The sequence below is a fragment of the Onychostoma macrolepis genome, chromosome 19 (assembly GCF_012432095.1).
Source record: "Onychostoma macrolepis isolate SWU-2019 chromosome 19, ASM1243209v1, whole genome shotgun sequence".
Lineage (NCBI taxonomy): Eukaryota > Metazoa > Chordata > Actinopteri > Cypriniformes > Cyprinidae > Onychostoma > Onychostoma macrolepis.
In genome coordinates, this window is record NC_081173.1 from 8422365 (window position 1) to 8445977 (window position 23613).

The window sequence follows — 23613 nt, forward strand, 5'->3', positions numbered from 1 at the left end:
AAATAATGTACAAATTTAAAATTATTATAATTTTTATTCATCTTTAAAAAAAAAAATAGCGGGAACTGGACATGTTTTTATAAGATTCACCCATTAAGACTCAAATTTATTCATCTCCATCATCATAAAAGCTGAAACTGAATTCTGTAATTTCCCCCCTAATTACTTGCGACTGAAATGTAAATTTCATGGCCTAAATTTCCATGTTATCAATTTCAAGGACCAAATTTCCATGTCATCAAACAAAAAAGATAGCAATCAGTGTAAACAGTATTTATTTTAGTCAGTTTACCTCAGACACAAACATGTAGCAAAGACAGTACAAAAGCAAAATTAAGTCAATAAGGGAATAATAATGCGCAAACAGTCTCATAAACAGCTAACGGCTTTGAACTATGTATAGAAACAGTTTTTTTTTTTCTAAACAGATGAACTTGCAGTGAAATACACAAAAATAGTGCTCATTACAGATAATGTCTCCAGTCTGTCTATAAGCTGTAATTTTCAGAATCATTCTCAAGTGAATGGTGTATTTTTCAGGGCTGTTTTTCCTTTTTCCTTTATGTATGGCTCTTTTGTCTCTTCCAGAATCTCTTAACCTCGCTGTGTCCATGTGGCGTCACCACCATGACCCTGTGAGCGGGGTTCTGCCAAACCAGCACACCTAAACCCTGCAGGACAAACGTTATACTGTCAGTATTGTGTGCATCACTGCAGGACAGACAGCTGCTGCTTATAAAGCACAGCAAGCACACATGGAAAGATGCTATTTTTTTTACCTGAGCCCTGTCCCGCAACACTTCAAAATCAGCCTGGGATAAAAACTGGTTGTATAAGACTCCTGAAAGAATGAAAAACAGACAAAAAAAAATAAAAAAATGCACCAATGTTTGTATATTTTCAGATGGCGTTTATGGCCCCTACCCCAAACCCTATTCCAATGCAAAATTTTATTTGCGTTACATTTCTCTAACACGCTTCTTATACAGTCTGACATTTACATTCGAGAGAATGAACCCTGCAGGTCACCCATGGAATGGAAACAAGTTCTCTATGCCATAATATCATCAAAATGTAATTTATTTTTTTCTTGAAATGGAGACAGCCATTCCCAGAGGTTACATTTAAATGCAACAGTAACACTGTATTATTTAAATAACTGAAATTACTAATGTAGAAAAATGTATAATTAATGTAATGTGGATATTTGAAGGAAAAACATAAACGGAGTAATGTAAATTTGCTTTGGAACTGCAGAGCTGGTCTCATATGCACAGACACACACTCACCCTCAGTGAACTGTAAGCGATCTTTCTCGAGCTCCCACAGCCTGATCTGATCTGTGATGGTTGGGGGAAGGGTGGGGGTCTGAAGGACAGAATGATACATGGAAACAAGCTCATGCATCAAGCAGTGGATATTTGCATAGCAGTATAGAATTTTCATGATAAGAATCACCATATTGCACAAGGGAGACACCTAAGGGACATCTAAGCCTATAAGGGGAAACTATAGAGTGCTGTGAGATGACATTTTTGTAGGCCAAAACCCAGAAACAAGTTAGCATTTTTTTTAGCATTTCCTGTTTCATCATCCTGAAATCAATGTTTTTTTGGTTAAATGCCTGAAACAAGGTCTGTGGTGAATGTAATGTATTTTCACACTTTATTCTATGGCATAAAATAAAATAATACCCCATTTGTGTTTTTTAAAGCTTTTACTTGTCTTGAAAAAATCAGTTGCTAACCAGTGCCTAAACGGGATTACCGAGGACATTAAAGATCACACTGAACAGGTAAAATTCATCTACTCAATAGTCACCTCTACAGCCTTGTTGTGTTTATTATCACACTCTTTCAAGCTATTCTAACTCAAACTTACAGGGAAAAATGTTTTCAATAAAGACTGATAGAGTTTTAGAAGCTTAAAGAGTTCACCCAAAACATTTTTATTTAATTACCTTAATTACCTTCAAGTTGCTCAAGATTTTCTTTCTTCTGTTGAACACAAAACAAGATATTTTGAAGAATGTTGGTAACCAAACAGTTGACGGTACCCATTGACTTCCATAGTATGGTAAAGAAATACTATGAAAGTCAATGAGTACCGTCAACTGTTTGTACACCAACATTCTTCAAAATATCTTGTTTTGTGTTCAACAGCTGAAAGAAAATCATACAGGTACTTAGGTTTTAAAATTCATAAAATTTGTTTCTTTCTGAAGATGAAAAATCAACAATGAAAAAATTGTGTACAGCCCGGTACATACCAAGCTGATGGTCGGCCGTTGGGCAGTTTTTGTTCGTCGGCCAACTACGTTTTCTCAGTGTGTTCCACGCCCTCTGCTTTTTTTGTCCGATTCGACATGTTGAATCAGCGTCGGAGCTCGTCGGTCAGTCGGGCCATCTGATCATTCTGATTGGCTGTTCAGCTGGCGAACCAGTGCGCGAGAAATGCGCAGAACGGACGTGCTACTTGACCGTCGAGTGTCGAGCGTCGGCTTGGTGTGTACCGGGCTTTAGAATCATACATTTTTGTTGGCCACAGAGCTTATTTTCTGCAAAATTAAGAAGCCAGTGGAAAAATCCTATTGGCTTTTTTTAAGAACGAACCAGAGAGCAACTTTCCAGGCAGGCCAAGAAAAATAAGTCATTATTAAAGTGCTTTATGGGATTAATAGATTTTTAATGAATAGGATTAATGAGATTTTAAATTAATCTACTGGATTTTTAACACAAAACACACAAATTTAAAGAAATCCTTATAAGCACTGCATTTAATTAATTCAACCCATTTGAATAAATATTCATTATTATAAATGAATAATTACTAGAAATAATTATTAATGATTAATTTCTTAGCTATAATCACTCAGCCCTAAAAAATTAATTAAAACCCTTTTTATAAGCACAATGGTAAAAATAAAACATTCGAGCAATTACCTGTTTAAGCATTACTGGGTGTGCTCGGGTCCTTAAGAAGTGAATGATCTGAAATCACAAAACACGTCAAAACAGCCTTATCATTAGAAGAACAAACCAATCTGCAGAACAACAGGTTGTGGGATGCAGTGACTGCACGTGTCTCTCACCTGCTGTGCAGTTATGCCGTTAGCGATGGCCTGCTGCACCGACTCTCTGGTTACCTGAGCAACCACCAGGTTTGGAAAGCGATACAGCATCTCGCTAAATAGAGCTACTAGTGCAATCTGGAGTTCAGAGTCTGTCAGAGAGAGATGGAGGAAGCTTGTTTTCCTTGGCTGATCTTATGCAGTGTATTGCATTTTAGACAAGTCAGGGTGTGTGATGTGCATGACATACTTGTGTAGGCATATACACGGTAATTTGTTTCTACAATGATGAAGCCTGTGTCTCCTGTTCCTGGTGTGGCTCCGAGTGCAGAAGAGGCAGATCCAGAGGCAGGGTTTAATGTGACCCCTGCAGCTAGAGTTATGGCCAGCCTGGTAGGGTAGTACCTCCTTGACTTCCTCTGTGAAAAGATGATGTAAACTGGTGCAACTGCTTTTTTTAGTTATATTTAAAGTCAACTTTCCAATACAATGCAAGTAAAAATTTGTGACAATGTTAGATTACTATAAAATTATAACAGCACTAGTAATAAATAAATAAATAGTTATTAATATTATTTACATATACAAACACTACCATTCAAAAGTTTGGGTTCAGTAAAATATTTCTTTAGAAAAAATTTATATTTTTATTCAGCAACCACGCATTAAATTGATCAAAAGTGTCAATAAAGACATTTATTTTGTTACAAAATATTTCTATTTCAAATCAATGCTGTTTTAAAATAAACTTAAAATAAATTGTTTCCACAAAAACATGAAGCAGCACAACTGTTTTTAACATTAATAACAATATGATTTGTCTTGAGCAGCAAATCAGCATATTATGATGATTTCTGAAGAATCATGTGACACTGAAGAGTGGAGTAATGATGCTGAAAATTCAGCTTTGTATCACAGAAATATATTACATTTTAAAATATATTCAAATAGAAAACAGATATTTTAAATTGTAATATTTAAAAATATTACTAGTTTGCTGTATTTTTAATACTTTTAAATACTGTATTTTTTTTTTTTTATGTTTTTTGCATATTTGTGACACTTGAAGGATTCAGATCATCAAACAAATTTTAATATTACACAAAGATAACCCAAGTAAATACAAAATGCAGTTTTTAAATAATGATTTCATTTATTAAGGGAAAACAGCTGTTCAAACCTGCCTGGCCCTACGTGAAAAAGTAATTGCCCCCTAAATCTAATAACTGGTTGTGCCACCCTTTGCAGCAACAACTGCAATCAACCGTTTGCGATAACTGGCAATGAGTCTTTCACATCACTGTGGAGGAATTTTGTCTCACTCTTTGCAAAGCATTCCCAGACCATCACACGACCACCACCATGTTTGACTGCTGGTATGATGTTCTTTTTATGAAATGCTGTGTTGGGTTTACGCCAGATGTAATGGGACACACACCTTCCAAAAAGTTGAACTTTTGTCGCATCAGTCCACAGAATATTTGCCCAAAAGTCTTGGGGATAATCAAGATATTTTTTGGCAAATGTGAGACGAGCCTTTGTGTTCTTTTTGGTCAGCAGTGGCTTTTGCCTTGGAACCAGAGTGGCCTTCAGGAGAACCGATCTGCCCCGCTCATAAATTGGGCCGGCAGACTCGCCTGCTTTTTTAAAATTTATTTAACATTTTTTTTACATACACAGAATAACGTATATGTGTTTAAGTTACTGTGTGACTGATAACTAAGTTAATAACACTAGATTTGAATTTAACATTCAAATGTGACGTTTTCTGTTGTCTCTTCCTCTGCACAAGTCACGTGTCCCAGATCGTTACCATTAATGCTGTGGTGTGAGTTAGCGAGAGTGCGCTAATCGTGGGAAGAATAAAATGGATAGTAAAAAAAAAAATATGCCTGGAGGAGCTGAAAGAGCCATTGGCATTGAAAAAGGCAAAAAAAAAAAAGGCATTGGAGGATGACACGGCCAAATGTGCCAAACTGACAAATATTTTTTTCAAGACAAACGAGCACACGTGAACTGACGACTCAAGGTACAGTGACTAGCAACATTTACAGTTATGCATTTGGCAAACGCTTTTATCCAAAGTGACTTACATTGAAGGATTTTTTTTTTATTCAGTTTAGGTTTTTTTCTAATGATTGTCTGTTTCAATTAAATGTAAGTGATTTTAGCCTGTTCTTTCTTTCTTTCGAGATGCTTACTGATTTTCCATTTAGTTATTGATGACTGCTTGGCAGCTTTCAATTTTGAATTGAACTTTTTTTTTATAATGTTACAGTTGAATGTTTTGTAGCAGAAATGTTTCATATAATTTATTTCATTATTTTATTTATTACATTGACATATGACATATTTAAAAAAAAAAAAACAATAGTGCAAAAAGTATATTTCTTACCGCACTATTTTTGTTTGAATGCAAACCATTTTTTCATAATGTAACAGTTGGATTCTTTGTTGCATGTGATTTGTTATTGATATTTATGGCCATATTTACATTATTCATATTTTTTATTGAAACATGTCAAAAATAAATATAACAGGATAGTAAGAACAGATCTGTCACTTCATTTATCCAGATTCCACCACGGTGGGAGGGGGTTGGATGGGGATAGGTGGTGGGCTGGTCTTGAGCATTACACTCCCGGGCTGAAAATGGATCCCACTCTGGCCCTGCTTGGAACTCTCCCATGGATGCCGTTTTTGCCCAGTCTCTTTCTTATTGTTGAATCATGAACACTGACCTTAATTGAGGCAAGTAAGGCCTGCAGTTCCAAGTTTTCTCCATTTGTGGATAATGGCTCTGACCATGGTTTGCTGGAGTGCCAAAGCCTTAGAAATGGCTTTATAACCCTTTCCAGACTGATACAGGTTAACTATTTTGTTTCTCATCTGTTCTTGAATTTCTTTAGGTCGCGGCATGATGTGTTGCTCTTTAAACATGCTTCACTTTGTCAGACAGGTTCTATTTAAGTGATTTCTTGATTCAACAGGTCTGGCAGTAATCAGGCCTGGGTTTGGCTCGTGAAATTTAACTCAGCTTTCTAAAATAATGTGGTTAATCACAGTTCTTTCATGATTTAATAGGAGGGGGCAATTAATTTTTCATGTAGGGCCAGGTAGGTTTGGACAGCTTTTTTCCCTTAATAAATGAAATCATCATTTAAAAACTGCATTTTGTATTTACTTGCATTATCTTTTTGTAATATTAAAATTAGTTTGATGATCTGAATCTTTTAAGTGTGACAAATATGCAAAAAAAAAAAAACAGGAAGGGGGCAAAAACCTTTTCACGGCACTGTACATTTTTATTATTATCTATATATTATATGTATAGTTTGATCCTCACACAAAGCTAGTCAGCATTTTTACTTGATGACTGACCTTTCTTTGGAAAACCAGACCAAACTCTCGTAAATGCTGCAAAAATGTGAGCAGAGACTCACTCATGCCCTCCACAGAATAATCCTGCAAGACAAACAACAATCACATTAATACAAATCAAAACATTTTAATAAGCAAGCAAGCTAATCTACTTCATGGGACTATAGCAGAATGGCTTCTTTAATTTAATTACCATAAGTAATGGCTTTTATCTCTGACTCATATGTTATTCTTGACATTGTAATAGCAATACTCACCCTACCAAGAGTGGAAAAACTCAGTTGGAACAAAAAGGAAAGAATCTCCACCAGGTCCATTCCTCTTGACTATGAAGGAGAAGATCAGACTGTTAATAAGGAAGTGGAGCCAGATTTTCCACCACACTAACCACGTTTACATGCAGCCTAATAATAAAATCAGAATGACAACTCATCTGAATGAAAAGTCATCATGTAAACACCTTGAACGAATAAAAATGATCAGACTGAAGGAAGAAGTGCAAGTCTTGAATAATTCACCAAATAGGAGCGATTGGCAAGCAAACATCTGTATCTGACAACTTTCACAGGCAGATTCAAAAATATGTTGTGCGCATATGCAATGCAGTGCAGAGCAGAAACTCTCTCACCCAGTGATCTTTGCAAATTACTCTCATCCAGATGTCTAGTTATTAAAGGCCATATGTTTTCATTAGATAGAGATATCATTTTGGGATGCTTTTTCAAATTCTTAACTTTTGTTAAGCAAAGTTAGCAACGCAAGAAGAAAGCCATGTTTTTCAGTTTGTTAGAAAGGCAAAAACACTGTTGTACCATGCTAAGTTGTTTATCTTTCTTCAACAGCACTCAGAAGGTTCTCGCTGTTATTGCACTTTTTGCACGCACATAAATTTTATTCACAATTTCAACTGGGTGAATCTGCTGTCATACTATTCTGTGCACGTAAACCTTCATATGAGACATCTATCATAATGTGCGGTATATTCAGGGCCAGATTTACTAAACAGGGCAAATTAGCGTGAGATCACAATCCCATAAACACATCGATGAGAATGGAGAGTTCTGCAGTTGATCTACTGACAATATTCAAATGAAAGAACACAGACACAGCCAAATCATACCCATAATGACCAAGGCATAAAGACCCAGAAGAGATGAAAACTGCATTATTTTTAGTAAGGGGACGAAACTTTGCAAGCACTTTAAGAGTCTCAAAAAAAAAAAATCTTTTTTTATTTTTTAACAGATTTTTACACAAAATTACATTTTATGTTGGGGTCATGTTGGACCTGATAATGCATTGAGTACCATTAGGTGACACAAATACGTTTTGTTAAATTACCTATTAAGTTACATTAGTGTAAAAAAAAAAAAGTTTGTAAAATATATTTATAAATATATTTCCCCATATCTCACATACTTTTGGGACTGAATTTTGTTGTTAAACATGAATACGTACACTTATTAAATGAACTACTGCAGCATAAAAAATTATAACTTCTTTTCATCTGGAAGTGAAAGTTCATGCAAGTAAAATAAATTTTTTTTTGGTTGAAAACTTTTCAGAGTAGTGTGTTGTTCGTGTTAAAAATAAATGTGTAGGTTTCATAAATTTGTACAGTTTTTAGCAATATAAAGAGTTATAAAGTCAAAGGAATTTAATAAAATTAAGATTATATATTCTTATCAATTTCATACTATGATAAATTCAAATAAGATTTCTCACCAATATTGCATATATATGTATACATACATACATACATACATACATACACACATATATATATATATATATATATATATATATATATATATATGACCCTGGACCACAAAACCAGTCATAAGTTGCACGTATGTATTTGCAGCAATAGCCAGCAAAATTATTGATTTTTGGTTCATGCCAAAGGTCATTAGGATATTAAGTAAAGATCATGTTCCATGAAGATATCTTGTAAATTACCTACCGTAAATATATCAAAATTTAATTTCTGAATAGTAACATGCATTGCTAAGAACTTCATTTGGACAACTTTAAAGGCGATTTTCTCAATATTTTGATTTTTTTGCTCCCTCAGATTTCAGATTTTCAAATAGTTGTATCTCAGCCAAATATTGTCCAAACAAACTACACATCAATGTCAATTCAGATCAATACATCAATTCAGATGATGTATAAATTTCAATAAAAAAAAGAAAAGAAGACCCTTATGACTTGTTTTGTGGTCCAGTGTCACGTACTTGCATCATACTTGTTTTTGGTGTGGTTTATGTGCAATTTTATTATGTAATTTTAAATTTTCTAAATTTTTTAATTAATTAAAAGGGGGTAAATGCAGTAATAACTTGGTAATATAATGGTAAAATTCAAAACTGAAATGCTTCATTCATTAATAAGAAGTTACTGAACAAATACAGTCTGCTTTTAGCTGAAAAATAATATGTTATGACTGCTGAACAAAACAATGATTCTTTGGGTCCAAAGTAGTCCAAATAAAATGTACATATTTGAATGCATTTTTGGGGTTAAGACATGCCTTTTTTGTGTGTTTAATAACAGTAACTTGACTACCACAATCCTTAGTATGTTTTATTGAAATATTCTACTCTCATAAATGTTGTGTCTGATATTGAAACTCCAACAAATGCACAAAAGCCTCAAAAATAAATGTGTCCACGACTTTTCATCGCTAATTTTTCACTGTGAGTCTTTAGTTTGTAAATCTGGTCTTTAATGTATAGACTCTATATGTCATGCACTGACCTGCGCTGTTTTGAGGTACTGCAGGGTGAAGTACCACAGCTGAGACGCTGTGTCCAGCAGCAGGAACTGAAACCCTGCTGATGTGATACAAGGAGCCTCGCCAACCTCGCTGAGAGAGGAAAAAACAGATCAAGTTAATTTTTTGTCTACCCTTCTTGTCTGACCTACTTTAGTTGGTGTGCTCTACCTCTTCATGAGCCCGGCCTGTATGAGGAGCTGGGCCAGATCCTGGCTGACGGCTGCGCTGGGAGAGCCCACCATGAAGTGAAGGATGACCTCCCAACGCTCCATAGCATAGCGGTCGAGACTATCGACATCCCTCGCGTGACGATCAGGACCCAGGTTGCTGCCTTCATCTGCCCATGATTTACCGCTAACAAAGTGAACAATAGTCTAGTAAATCTGCTTCCACAACATTAAATATGGTTCTTAATCTGAACTGTGTTCCTCACCCGCCTAGAAGTGCTATTCTCAGGTTGTCTTTAAACACTGGGTTGAGCACAAAGCCTTGGAGTCCACCTTGAAGGTGCTGACTGTGCCAGAGCCGTAGGCCAGTTAACACTGACACACACTGATCGTGGTCTCTAGGAAAAGCAAAGAAACACATAAATTTATAAGAAAGTGATACATGACACTACCATTCGAATGTTTGGGGTGGGTAAGAAGTTTTAGTAAGAAGTCTCACCAAGGCTCCATTTATAGTAACATTGCAAAATATTATTACAATTTAAAAGAACTGTTTTAAGTTTTAATATATTTTATAATTTATCACTGTGATGGCAAAGCTGAATTTTATCAGCCATTACTCGACTGATCCTACAGAAATCATTTTAATATGCCAATTTGGGTTACACTTTATTTTAAGGTGTCCTTGTTACAGTGAAATTATACATTAAAGTACTGAGTGATATTAATTAACTACATATACTTACTATATGGTTAGTTGTTAGGATTAGTGTTTGGTTTAAGGTTACTTGCATGTAATTATGCATTATTTATTATTATTATAATATTAAATACATGTAACAAGACCACCTTTTATCAGCCATTACTCGACTGATCCTACAGAAATCATTTTAATATGCCAATTTGGGTTACACTTTATTTTAAGGTGTCCTTGTTACAGTGAAATTATACATTAAAGTACTGAGTGATATTAATTAACTACATATACTTACTATATGGTTAGTTGTTAGGATTAGTGTTTGGTTTAAGGTTACTTGCATGTAATTATGCATTATTTATTATTATTATAATATTAAATACATGTAACAAGACCACCTTAATATAAAATGTTACTGCAATTTGTATTAGAATGGTAGAACTAACTATTGTACTTACTTTTGACTGTCTTTTTTAACCCACAGCGCGACTGCAGCTTGTGGGAGTGGATGGTCTAAAAACAGCATCCGCATCACATAATTCTTTGCCAGTGATGGAAGTTCCCTGTTCGAAAATGAATGAGAGTGAGCCAATCAGCATTAACCATTGTGTAACCTCAGTTTTAGTATTATAACAATAGGCACAATAGGGACAATTAAGGCACATATAAAATTTATGAATGTTGTTATATCAGATAAAAAATAAATTAATTAATTTAAAAAAAACAAGTGCCACCTTAAAAAAATATGATATATGTTAGAACTATCATATACTTTTATGTAAACATTTTGTTGACATTCATACAAGTAAATATGCATGTATATTTAAAGACTAAAGCCAGATGGACCTGTAGACTGCCAGGCATGTTGCTGGGTGATTGTAGAGCCTGTCGAGGATCTCTGGACTCAATTCCTTTAGATACTCATGCAAGTTCTTGCACTGCAGCTGGACTCGAAGCTTCATCTGTTTACACAGGAGAATGAAGAGGCAAAGGATGACTTGCATTATGACTTATTACTGTAATGAAAGGCCATGGTGAGTGATAAAAACAGCGCCATGCTGTTCATATATAATACATGTCCAGTGTCATATTGCACATATTTGTTTGCACATAGGAATCTGCGACTGAGGCGTTAGTACACCCTCAGTGGCTATAAATTATTTCAACAAAATACACTGAAATCACAAGTCAACAGCAACGAATACAGTGGAGACGATATTTAATAATGTATCATTGTGCTTAATGTTGCGTGCAATTAATGATTACAGAAAAACGTGTGTAGTGGCAGTGTTTTTCGCTTTAAAATATATTTAATATAGTCAGTAGGCTTACCTTGTTTCACATGCGTCAGGGAGCGCAAGGAGTGCATTAGATAAAGTGAATCATTTTATTTCTTCACAAGCATTCATGTATGCATTCAGTACTGATAGTAAGAAGCCATGTTGAATGATCACGTGACCGCCGGAACGGGCAGTCTGATTGGCTAACGTGCCGTGCGTGGGGCGGGACTATTCGGTAAACTCTACTTCTTCGTAAACTTCTTATATAAAAATATGTATTAATATACGGTCTTTTTAAAGACATGTTTTATGTATAATTAAAAAAAAAAAGGACTTCCACCCACATTGTTTTTTTTTTAAATTATTTTATTTACATATAAACACGTACAAAGCATTTTTACTTTTTCATACTATTTAAATTCTAATAACCAATAAATGTAAATGACAAGAGCTGCAGCAATTTTCTCATGAATCTTCCTTTTCTTGGAACCTGTAACAGAGAAATCAAATGAAAAATTTCTGCCATCAGTGCACAGATAGATTTAATGGCAATTATGATCACTTAATGTCTAAACAGCATTCAGAACAAGTATAAATGGTCAAAATAAGGGTGTGTTTAAGAGCATAACATGTGAATTACCTGCAGTGTATGCATGTGAAGAAGACTGTCTGTCCTTCATCTGCAGATCTCATCTGTCTCGTGTGATAAACCATTCCTTCTTTATTACAGCGGGAACATCTCCTGTCAATCTAATGTAAAGTTTGCGTTAGATGAAAAACAGGTGAAATGTCTGTTGGCTGATATTCCAAACAGAAGCAATAATATTTAAGAATAAATCATTGTATTTTGAAATAACTTACCACTGGCCCCTTCAATTCAGCATCTTCTTCGCTCTCAACAATGCAGGAGCTCTGATCCAGAGGATTAAACACCACCGAAGACTTAATAACTTGACCTGTGAATTCTGAGAGAGAATCATACAGCTAAATTATAATATAAATTTACTGATTTATCATATACCTCTGCTGCTGGGTGTAGTGTCATATACAAAATATTCAATAGATGATATCTCTCACCTCGAACAGGGATTTTGAAAGAGCACCGTGGGCAGGTAATAGTATTTTCCCTGCCAGGCACTGGAAGAATATTCCCACATTCCGGGCAAAAGTTGAGATCACCACTAAAACATGACATTTCTGGAAAAGAATACAGATTTACACACTACAGCCACTGCGTTCAAAACAAGACGAGTCAGGATGTCAGTAACTACACATGTATCCACATAAACAGAACTTACTTATTTAAGCTCAAACACAACGGCCTTAAACGGGCAATATCTACGCTAGTTTCAATAACGATAACAAGGTTTCTCGTCTATAATCTGAGATGTCTCTTCTCAAGGCAGTTCACGCAGTTCCACATGTTGGGTCTTTCATCGAAGCAGTCGCTTAGTCGCGGATTGATGACGCCATCGCCAGCCTATCTAGCAGGTGCAGTGAAATTCAACTGCTTCATACAGTATTTCGAGGTAACTGCGATTATTTAGTACTGTGAAACGATCAAAATAAACACGGGAAGTGATAACAGGTTTTATAGTCCGTCAGAAAACACACGGGAATGTTGTGCTATAGTCAGTGTATGGCCCGCTGTATCTCTGGGGCTAAATGGAGAAGCTACAGCTAATATATTTAGTATAGTTTGCCCCCCTTAATTACTCGCGTATTAATTAAGATAAAACAACAGCTTTAAATGAATTTTCATTTTTTAGTAATTGTGATTCTAGAGAATGTGATTTTGTTTATCTGTCTTTTATCAAGTCGAGTAAAACACGCAATTTTATTTCTAATGTAATTTATGATATATTGTTACTTATGAATAATTATGTTACCAAGTAAAATCTATTAATAGTTTATAGTATTTTTTATTATGTTTGATAACATTATATATGTGTGTATGTTGTGTGTTAATAAAATGGTAATCATGTTATCAAATCTAATAAAATAAATGTATGTATATATGTACATACACACACAAACAGACATAGAAAATGTAGCAGATGATAGTAGATATGAGATATTGATGATTACATTACATAATGATTAACAGGAAGAGGGACTGTCACTGTATAATTCATTTAGTTTGATTACTTGTGTATTTATTTGTTTTCTTTTCCCAATCTCTCCACAGGATGACGGAGAACGATGTTGAGAACGAGCTGTTGGACTATGAGGAGGATGAGGTTGATGCAGGTGGTGTCGGGGACACAGGCCTGGGACACAACGATGGCGGGATATCCATCAGGAAAGAAGGGGTCAAAGGGTCATATGTGTCCATCCACTCCTCAGGATTCAGGGATTTCCTTCTCAAACCAGAACTGCTGAGAGCTATAGTGGACTGCGGCTTTGAACATCCATCTGAAGGTGAGCAATTCAACATGTGCTCATATAAGCTTCTTCGCTTTCAGAATATCAGTTTGATATATTTAAATATATTTGTGTGTGTGTTTTTTTCCCCCTTGCAGTTCAGCATGAATGCATTCCTCAGGCGATCCTGGGGATGGATGTATTATGTCAGGCCAAGTCTGGAATGGGGAAGACGGCTGTCTTTGTGTTGGCCACCCTTCAGCAGCTGGAGCCAGTGACCGGGCAGGTAAAGGCAATCTTTTTAAAGGCTTTGAAAACAAAGAACTAAGACGTAAATAAAATGATGTCTCTGAGTGTGCTTTATGTGCCATCCCACAATTTTGGGGGTTGACCAGTGATTGCTTTCACTCAGGTATCAGTGTTGGTGATGTGTCACACCCGAGAGCTGGCCTTCCAGATCAGCAAAGAGTACGAGCGCTTCTCCAAATACATGCCCAGTGTCAAGGTAAGAAGACAAATTTGCAATTCTAGGAAAGCTTTAGTTCATATGTTTCAGATTTACTAAAGCAGGCTATATGAGGACTACTTGCTTTTTAAAATCTCTTCTTATCTGTACTGTATAAGAGGTTGTGACAGATGTAAAAATTGGCTCTCTTTCCATTCTTGTGTTGGAATTTCAATCGGAAAAGCAATTTACTGAATTACTATGAAATTCAGTCACATCACAGAGGAATTTCATTAGCCTACGTTTGGAACAAAATATTACTGTTCAAAAATGTTGAGGTCAGTAAGATTTTTCTTTAAAAGAATGAATCCATTTAGTCAGCAGGGATGCATTAAATTGATCACAACTGACAGTAAAAGACATTCATAGTGTTATAACAGATCAGTTCAAATTAATGTTGTTCTTTTGAACATTATAGTCATTTAAGTATCCTGAAAAAAACAAAATGTATCACAGTTTCCACAAAAATATGGCGTTTTCAACATTGATAATAATAAGATATGTTTCTTGAGCAGCAAATCAGCATATTAGACTGATTTCTGAAGGATCATGTGACACTAAAGACTGGAGTAATGATGCTGAAAATTCATCTTTGCATCAGGAATAAATTAATTTTTAAAATACATTCAGATAGAAAACAGTTATTTTGAATTGCAATAATATTATTACTGTTTTTACTGTATTTTTGATCAAATAAATGCAGACTTTTTTGCCTATGGCACCAAAAATAATGTACTCTGTAGACAATATATTGAGATTTGGCATTTTGTGATGGAAATAAAGTGTTCTTCCACTAGGTTCTGTAAAATTAAAGATATGTCATTATATGTAATGAAAATATATGAATGAAATACATTTTTAAGAGGCATTTAAAAAAACAAAACAATATAATAAAATAGATTATTTATATCATCTAATGTTTCTTGAAATACTCCATGTTTATGGGTAATCCATACTGATAAATGAAATGTATAAATAAAACCTACACTTGCAGTTACGCTTAGATACACTTACATTTCTTGTTTGCTATGTCATTGAAAATCCAGGAGCTGAATTTAAAAGGAAGTTATGATCTGCAAATCTAACAAACTGTTACTTTTTAATATTGCTGTGTGCAAACTTTTCTCACCTTCAATTGCTTTCACTGTCTCTCTCCCCCAGGTGGCAGTGTTCTTTGGTGGTTTATCTATAAAGAAGGATGAGGAGGTTCTGAAGAGAGAGAGCCCTCATGTGGTGGTGGGAACTCCTGGACGCATTCTAGCTCTGTCTCGCAACAAGAGTCTCAACCTGCGCCACATCAAGCACTTCATCCTGGACGAATGCGACAAGATGCTGGAGCAGCTTGGTGAGCAGACCGTTTATGAGACTATGGCTGTGTTCAGAATGAAATTATACTGAATTCTGTGCAGTACACACACGCATTTCTCTTTAAAAGCTGTAGGTGAAACAATAGGCATTTTTCTGCACACACTATCCATACTGACACTGTGTACTGTACTTCAGAAACATTATGAGTAGCATGCTGTTCCAAACACAGCTATGATAATTATTCATTTTAATAATATAAATGCATTGTTCTTTTACTGTCCCCTGCAGACATGCGGCGTGATGTCCAGGAGATCTTTCGTATGACCCCTCACGAGAAGCAGGTCATGATGTTCAGTGCCACCCTGAGTAAAGAGATCCGTCCTGTCTGCAGAAAGTTCATGCAAGATGTAATTACGCCTCTCCTACTTCTACCATGTCAACAGCTCCTTCCTTTCACAAGACCACCTCATACACACCTGAAAGAGTGGGATCCATTTACGGCCTCCCTGAGACATCGTAACGCTAAATGCCCCTCTCTTCTGCCCGTTTGATAATCACAGACTGTTAACTAATAGAGGCACAGCGAAAAAGATGTTAAGTCCTTAATCCCCGCCTCAGCTGGCAGCGCTGTGTCGGCATTTGGCAAACACGGTCACGCATCCGTTTGGCCAACTGATAATGCACCATCCATCAGGCTCAGTCCACTGTAAATTTAAATAGTTCCCTTAACAACCTTTTCTAAAGTCATGAAGAGTCCATCCATCCAATGTATTTTAAATGTCCCAATGTCCCTTATTATGACTTTAAGGGAAGGAATCTAGTGTATCTTCAAATTCACTTAAGAGCCATAAAATTCAAAGCATCTTTCAAAACCATTTAGGCGTTTAGAGACCAAAAATTATTTCACTCTCAGTATCTATTTATCAAGACAAATTGCTTTAGTTCCTGCTCGACTGTAATTCCAGCCTAGAGATCTGTCCTCAAATAACCTTTAATTAAGAGGAGAAGCACTTGTCGGAGCTTCATGAATTCTGTTGTCAACTGCCAGAGACTCTCAAGGGGCACAAAACTAAAACCAATAAAGTGGCGGCCCAACAAAGCAAGCCAGCTGCTAAAAACTACATAAGATTCATGACAAACTGGCACTCCAGGGCTGCAGTTAATTACTCTTTAACAAAGCAGACGGCAGGAATAAAACGAAACAAAAGATTTAGTCTTTGGCGGCATAAATCAGTTCAGGTGGACCAACCAATGATGGAACAGCTCTTCATCAATCCAGCTGACAGTCTCTGATTAGAACGGTTCCTCATCTGCCTCCAAGAAAAAAGACAAACGGTCTGTCGCTAAGTTAAAATCAAGGCGATAAAACTGGCCCGAAGCGGTGGAGAAAGAATGCGCGGGTGTGAGGGACAAGAGAAGAGAGAGAAAGGGAGGATTAAGCTGCGGAAGACTGGAGCGAGAGGGATGAGATGAAGAAGAAACTTAGATGAGAGAGGAGACATGCGCGGGTGTAGATAGAGACGCTCTTGAAGAACCGTTAGGTGGCCATTCGCAACAAAGTCGTGACTCAAAAAGAAACCTTAAATACAACTTTGAGCCCCTTTTAAATATTTGGAATGACTTGTGAGGGGCGTGTCTTTACTAAATATTCATGAGCAAATCTCCTTGCACCATAATATACTATAAAATGACTATTTTTAACACACACAGATTCTAACATCCACTCTTTAGTGCATATTTAGTGAGAGTTACAATACATAAATACTGTTGAGATGCTGCCTAATGTAATCCACTGATTTGAGGTCAACATTAGGTTGAAGACAATATAGTAAAATGAGCTTTAGACCAGCTCAGCAGCAAATAGAGGATTTATTGACAGACAGCAAAGCTAGATTTGCCTAAACGTCTCGAAGGTAAGTGCAAATGTGCATTTAGCAGTGCTACTGTGTCAGACACGGTTGGAGGTGGAGTTTAGCGCTTCTGTCAAGGGACTAATAGTTAGATTTTGATCTCAGTAATTTTCCATGGCCATCGCTGTTTGCTATTATACGCAAAACCGTTTTAGCTTGTTTTAGTAGCCCAGATCTTAAAACATACGTCTACCAGATTAGATCAGATTGAGGATGTTCTCTGTATATTTAATTAAACAATCTTCTGGCACATGAATTTGGCCTTCTGAACCTCGCACTGCTAAATGTTTAACAGTGTTGCAGTATTGTGTGAGGTGGTTTATGAGTGTTTAAAGTCAACATGAAAAGTCAGCATTCATAACTTGCATAGAAGGAGACTATTTTAGAATTAAACAGAGTAAGAATGTGGGATGGGACTTGATTGAATGGTGGATGGTGGAGTGGACCATACTTTTAATGAACGTTGCAATCAGCTGCCACACGCTTTTGACTGGTTAGGTAATTGTAATTGACCTGATTGTAATGCTTCTTTTTGTCAAATCTTTTATTATCATTGTACCTTACCACAATAACCTGAACTGAATTATGGAGTTAACTACTAGCAAGATCTTAGAAATTCTGGATTACATGCAACAGTAGGCTAAAAAAATTCATTTGCGTTTTTACATGTCATTCAAAAGCTTTAGTCCGATTGAAGTCGTACCTGATCTAGATAATGCAATTGTACTTCGCTTTCATTTAGCATGTACACACATCAATCTGACTACAATTGGCCTTGTACTTAATGACTCTATGGCTATTTGGCTATTGTTCGAAGTTGCCGTTAAACAGAAGTAGCGACAGATCTTTTCTTAACACTTTTTTTTACAGATTTTTTTTTAGAGTTAAATAAAAGAAGAAACTGTAGGATGGGCTTGATTCAATCCATCAGTTGTTGACTGGATGGAGGCAGATCTTAATGCTAGCTTGCAGTCGATTGCAGATGAATTATAAGGGCTAAATGATTGGAGAAGTCTGGCCAGAGAGATGTCTGTCATTTCTCCAATTCACCAAAAAGTAAAATAAGCTACGAACTTGGTGAAATCATCCAAAAAAGGGATGTTAAGGCAGAGCAAGTTATTACATTTCACTGAAAGGCTACAGAGACAAATGTTTTTTTTTGTTCTGTGGAATAATGTGCACTGATGAATCAGTCATATTATAACAGGAGTGTGTATTTAGAAAGCAAATAGGGTCTGATAGGGTTTTGATTTCATGTTGACTTTATGCTACTTAAAAACTCATTTCTGAGTTCTAACATTTCTGTCAAACTGCACATTGATCGATGTTACAGAAGTAGTTTTACTTTGTGTTCCTCTATAGTAGAACTCTAGTTTTTTATTTAGAAATAGCACAGATAAGATTTTAGGCTTGATATTGGTAGCTAAAAGTAGCCTAGGACAGCAGGGTAGCATTTATCAACGTGTTGAGACAGTAAGTGTGTGTGTGCGTGTGTGTGTGTTGTGTCCTCATTGGCTTGGGACGGGAGGGGAGGGTGAATCTAACCCCCATCCCTTCTCTTCCCTCCCTTTCTCCTGCTGTTTCATAACTCTCTCCTTTCTAACACCATGTTCTCCTTCTCATTGTCATCTCCTCCCCCACCACTGTCCTTTGCTAAAATCTTTACACCTCTTTTGTCCTTGTTTTTCTTTGTTCTGGTGTCTTTCTTTCCCATTACACCCATGCCGTCACACTTTCATAAACACCACTTCCTCTTTCACACCCTTGTAACATTATTATCTGCACCACCCTCGTCTTGTCAACTTTCCTGTATGTGTCTTCACATAATCTTAACCCCGTGAACCTGCACGCTCCTCTCCCACCCCTCCTCACCTTCCCCCTGCTTCCACTGGTTGTCCTAGCCGATGGAAATTTTTGTGGACGACGAGACCAAGCTGACGCTTCATGGCCTCCAGCAGTACTACGTCAAGCTGAAGGACAACGAGAAGAACAGGAAACTCTTTGACCTCCTGGATGTGTTGGAGTTCAATCAGGTATCTCGAGAGTCCAGCAGGACACACACAAAAAGTCCCCAAACTCTTAGTCGATGCAAACCGAGAGTGACTTCAGGAAGAGACACTGATTCTTGCTGCTTTCCAAGAAACATTTGCATATCTGAATGCAACATGCACTCTGGTCATTCACATGCTTTAATGCAAAATACAACGCAGCCCATTTGAATACAGATTTTGATTATCCAATTAGATGCAAACTACAACCCTATTGGAAGTAAAATTGTTTGAGGATAAGTTCAAGTTCAAAACCACATTCAAAATCTGGGATTTACAATCGTAAACCTAGAAATAAAGTTTTAATGTAACGTAATTATGCGATTTTAGAACCCTAACCTTAAATAGTGTATTTATATATGGTTTAGGCTCCATAAGAGTTTTTAAAAATGTTTTTGAAATAATTATCTTATTCTCACCAAGACTGCATTTGTTTGATCAAAAATACAGTAAAAACAGTAATATTGTAAAATATTATTACAATTTAAAATAGCTGATTTCTAATTGAACATATTTTAAAATGTAATTTATTCCTGTGATCAAAGCTGAATTTTCAGCATCATTACTCCAGTCTTGAGTGTCACATGATCCTTCAGAAATCAGTCTAATATGCTGTTTTGCTGCTCAAGAAACATTGTTGCTTAATTTTGCGAAAACCATACTTTTTTTTTCACGATTCTGTAATGACTAGAATGTTCAAAAGAACGGCATTTTTTGAAATAGAAATCTTTTACAACATTTTAAATGAATTTTCTGTTACGTTTGATCAATTTAATGCATCCTTTTTGAATAAAAGTTTACATTTACTATATACATAAAATCCAAACTTTTATTTGGATTGTTGGTTTCTGGAGTTTTTGCCAAGTAATCAAAAAGATTGACATAAGCTATGGAAAAAAATTCATTGGGAGATTTTTTGCACTTGGTTTGAAGTGGTCATTGGTAATTGATGTTTCATTTTAATGAAGACAGCTGGCTGGTAGTGTGTTACAGCTGTTTAGTATTGCAGGTGGTGATCTTCGTGAAGTCCGTGCAGCGTTGTATTGCTCTGGCTCAGTTGCTGGTGGAGCAAAATTTCCCTGCCATTGCCATTCATAGAGCAATGCCTCAAGACGAAAGGTAAAAAACATTATTTATGATTGTAGGATTTTTTTAGTTGCTCATATCACATTTGAGACTCATAATAATTATTATTATCCCAGATTAGCTCGATATCAGCAGTTCAAGGATTTCCAGAGACGAATCCTGGTGGCCACAAACCTGTTTGGCCGAGGTATGGACATCGAAAGAGTCAACATCGCCTTCAATTACGACATGCCTGAAGATTCAGACACATACCTGCACAGGGTTGGTTTAGTTTAGTTTACGTGAACGTAATAATGTCAAAAAAGCCAAGTTATGGAGTGTGAAAGGATCCATCTGAGCTGCTTTAACTTTTCTCATTCCTTCAGGTTGCGAGGGCCGGCAGGTTTGGAACGAAAGGTCTGGCCATCACCTTTGTGTCAGATGAGACTGACGCCCGCACTTTGAACGATGTTCAGGACAGGTTTGAGGTGAACATCAGCGAACTTCCAGAGGAGATTGACATCTCTTCATATAGTGAGTGTTAATATTCAGTCTCTACAGCTGGTTTTCCAATAAAAAGTGGTTTTATTGTAAAATGTCGAAATTGTCCAGATTTAGTCAATGTTTTGAGGAAACAAGTCAAAACAGTTCTTATGTTATCTGAATTTGTGCACTTGTGTAATTTTCTCCTTGTGTATCTGTTTCTCCTAGTTGAACAAACACGATAAAGACGACAGAACACAAAAGGCAGCAGTTTCTTCGGAGGATGCATGGCATTGTAGCAACTGGTAGCAACCGAGAGTTTGTCTGTCACATAGACTGTTATGGTGTTAGTGAATAAACAGCTCATATCGCAGTGTTATCCTATAATGTAGTGGATTTCCTAATACCTCCTCAGTAGTTCAGTTTGATTTTGCTTGTTGACAGTAAAAAATGCATTATTTTCAATGTTAATATTACTCCTCCCAATATGAATAATTTGCTTGTTTTTGAATTTAGGTTATTTATAATGGAGAGGCATAATTTTTGTTTTCTGTTGTGAGAGGAGGCGTTTTCATTATTGGATTATAATGGACCATACAGTTGTTTGCATTGATGTTAAATTGTTTGAAAGATATTCAGTATAATAGCAGTATAAGCCTGAATGCTTGTTACCAGTGAAGTAGGTATCAACGAAATGTGTTCAGTGTATGTTCATTTGCCAGACAAATGGCCACTTTGTTTAAACTACTTAATGCTTGTTAAACCATATAAAGTATGTTTGTTTTATTTACAGACACTTTGTTTTTAATGATTTAAACGTTAGTGTTTTCACACTTTCGTTTGTAAGACTTAAGAGTGGTTCACAAGACTTTTGGCTGGTACCTAAAGTCTAAATCCAAAAGTTAACTACCCTTGTCCCCAGTTTTGCAGACTGTACTGATGACAAACATTACGCTGTGCACTGAAAAGAATGGTTTACTAGATCTCACTAACTGTGCACGAGAGAGAGAGCGGAACACAGACTTAATGAAATCAGACCTTCAGAAGTCATTTACACTGCAAAGGTGTCACATAAGTGCTTCTGAAGTGGCATTTATACAGAGTCTTTAATGCTGCTCTGAGATGGCATGAATGCATTTACACCACTATTTCAACTATATATTGATACTAGGGGGTGATGTGCGTCAGAGCGGGAATAATTTAGTCTGGCTTTTATGCATATCATTGAATTTTGAGCAGGCTTAAGGCACGTTCACACCAAGAACGATAACTATAAAGAGAACTATATTAGCATCCACACCAGCGGACAATATCGTCTGTTTATTTTAAGCGCACACACTTGTCTGCCGGTTTAAATTCTCGAGCTCATTACAGCAGGATTGATTCTGATTGGGTGGCAGTATTTTTACCATTCATCAGCTGGAAACAAATCTGAAAAGTTCTGAAAGTGATTCCAACGATAATGCTTCTCTGTGCCTTTATATTTACAGCTGTGTTGTGCTATTCTTTCATATTGAGAATGATTTTTTAAAACTCTATCATCTTTATAGTTATCATCCTTGGTGTGAACATGCCTTTACCAACTACCTTTCAGAGCCGAAAGATAACTTGTATATGTTCTTAAAGTTCATAGCAATCAATTCACTAATATGATACGTCTTATTTTATATGTGCATCTTAACGCACATGGGAGTTGGGCGTCTGTCAACTGAACTCATCGCTGCATTGGGTGTTTAGTATAGACAGCTTTGTTTCAGTATAATAAGACGACCTAGTTTTGTTTGCATAAATCTTGCCAGACTGAGCTGTTGTTGTTTTGAAAACATCTTGGTTTGAGACCAGCTGCTTATTGGGGCCGGTTTTCTATAGAAGTGCAAAAAGCATTTCCAGATTCAACTCTGTTGGTGGAAAAGGGGCTTGAAAGAGGCCTATCAAATTAGCTCTTTTTAGCAAGTCATAAAGTGTGAAAGCACGCTAGATACATTCTGAACCACTTAATTTCAGCTACTACTCGTGTCCCTGATTTGATGTGGCAATATGATCAACCAATTAATCAATCATGCTAGAATGAGATGTTCTAGTATGATTCACCACTGCCCATTTCCCAGAAAAATTTATCTGATTAATGGCTAAAGAAACAATGAATGTCCAATTCATCTAATCAGTAACACACATCCTTTGGCTTTTCGAAAAGTTACTGTTGGTTGTACAAGAACAGGAAAAGAATGTAGTTAAGTCAACCACCGAGAGCCATGAGACAGGAAGTCAACAGGACACAAGAGGAGTGAGAAAGGAAATCTGGAGCGACAGAGACGTCAAAGGTGTCACAATGGCGCCTGGATCAGTGCTGATGTTGGGGGTTTGGACAAATGATCCCTGGAAGGAAGTCACCAGATAGGATTTCAGCTTTAACAACCAACATGACACAGAAAGATCACGTTTACAAACCTCAAAATTAGTGACTTTAAAAGAGAAAATTAAACATTTAAGATTATTCCCAAATGGATGTTTAAATGGACAAAAAAGACAGAAAAAAACAGTATATATTGCCAAATA

At 36.3% G+C, this 23613-nt stretch overlaps 3 protein-coding genes across 4 annotated transcripts; 1 reads left to right on the top strand and 2 right to left on the bottom strand.

Annotated features, from left to right (window-relative positions):
• Nucleotides 1-258: 258 nt before the first annotated feature.
• On the bottom strand, nt 259-11568 carry gtf2h4 (general transcription factor IIH, polypeptide 4). Its single transcript, XM_058752472.1, has 14 exons — nt 11427-11568; nt 10941-11056; nt 10553-10657; nt 9664-9795; nt 9399-9584; nt 9212-9320; nt 6709-6777; nt 6452-6535; nt 3321-3489; nt 3092-3222; nt 2943-2990; nt 1290-1368; nt 780-841; nt 259-671 (listed from the first exon to the last, which is right to left on the bottom strand). The coding sequence occupies exons 2-14, from the start codon at nt 11054-11056 to the stop codon at nt 561-563; spliced, it is 1401 nt and encodes a 466-aa protein (XP_058608455.1). The 5' UTR covers nt 11427-11568; the 3' UTR covers nt 259-560.
• A 160-nt stretch (nt 11569-11728) lies between these two features.
• Nucleotides 11729-12812, bottom strand: polr1h (RNA polymerase I subunit H). The gene is made up of 5 exons (XM_058753793.1): nt 12673-12812; nt 12452-12571; nt 12236-12339; nt 12015-12124; nt 11729-11864 (listed from the first exon to the last, which is right to left on the bottom strand). Exons 2-5 carry the CDS (start codon nt 12567-12569, stop codon nt 11840-11842), a joined length of 357 nt encoding a protein of 118 aa, XP_058609776.1. The 5' UTR covers nt 12570-12571; nt 12673-12812; the 3' UTR covers nt 11729-11839.
• ddx39b (DEAD (Asp-Glu-Ala-Asp) box polypeptide 39B) lies at nt 12752-21849 on the top strand. 2 transcript variants are annotated; one of them, XM_058753792.1, is made up of 11 exons: nt 12752-12865; nt 13563-13795; nt 13897-14024; nt 14151-14243; nt 15405-15588; nt 15840-15958; nt 19363-19494; nt 20519-20628; nt 20712-20856; nt 20961-21108; nt 21286-21849. In XM_058753792.1, exons 2-11 carry the CDS (start codon nt 13564-13566, stop codon nt 21300-21302), a joined length of 1308 nt encoding a protein of 435 aa, XP_058609775.1. In that variant the 5' UTR covers nt 12752-12865; nt 13563; the 3' UTR covers nt 21303-21849. The 2 variants fall into 2 exon arrangements, with proteins under 2 accessions (XP_058609775.1, XP_058609774.1); XM_058753791.1 differs by having other exon boundaries at nt 12767-12903.
• The last annotated feature ends 1764 nt before the right edge of the window (nt 21850-23613 follow it).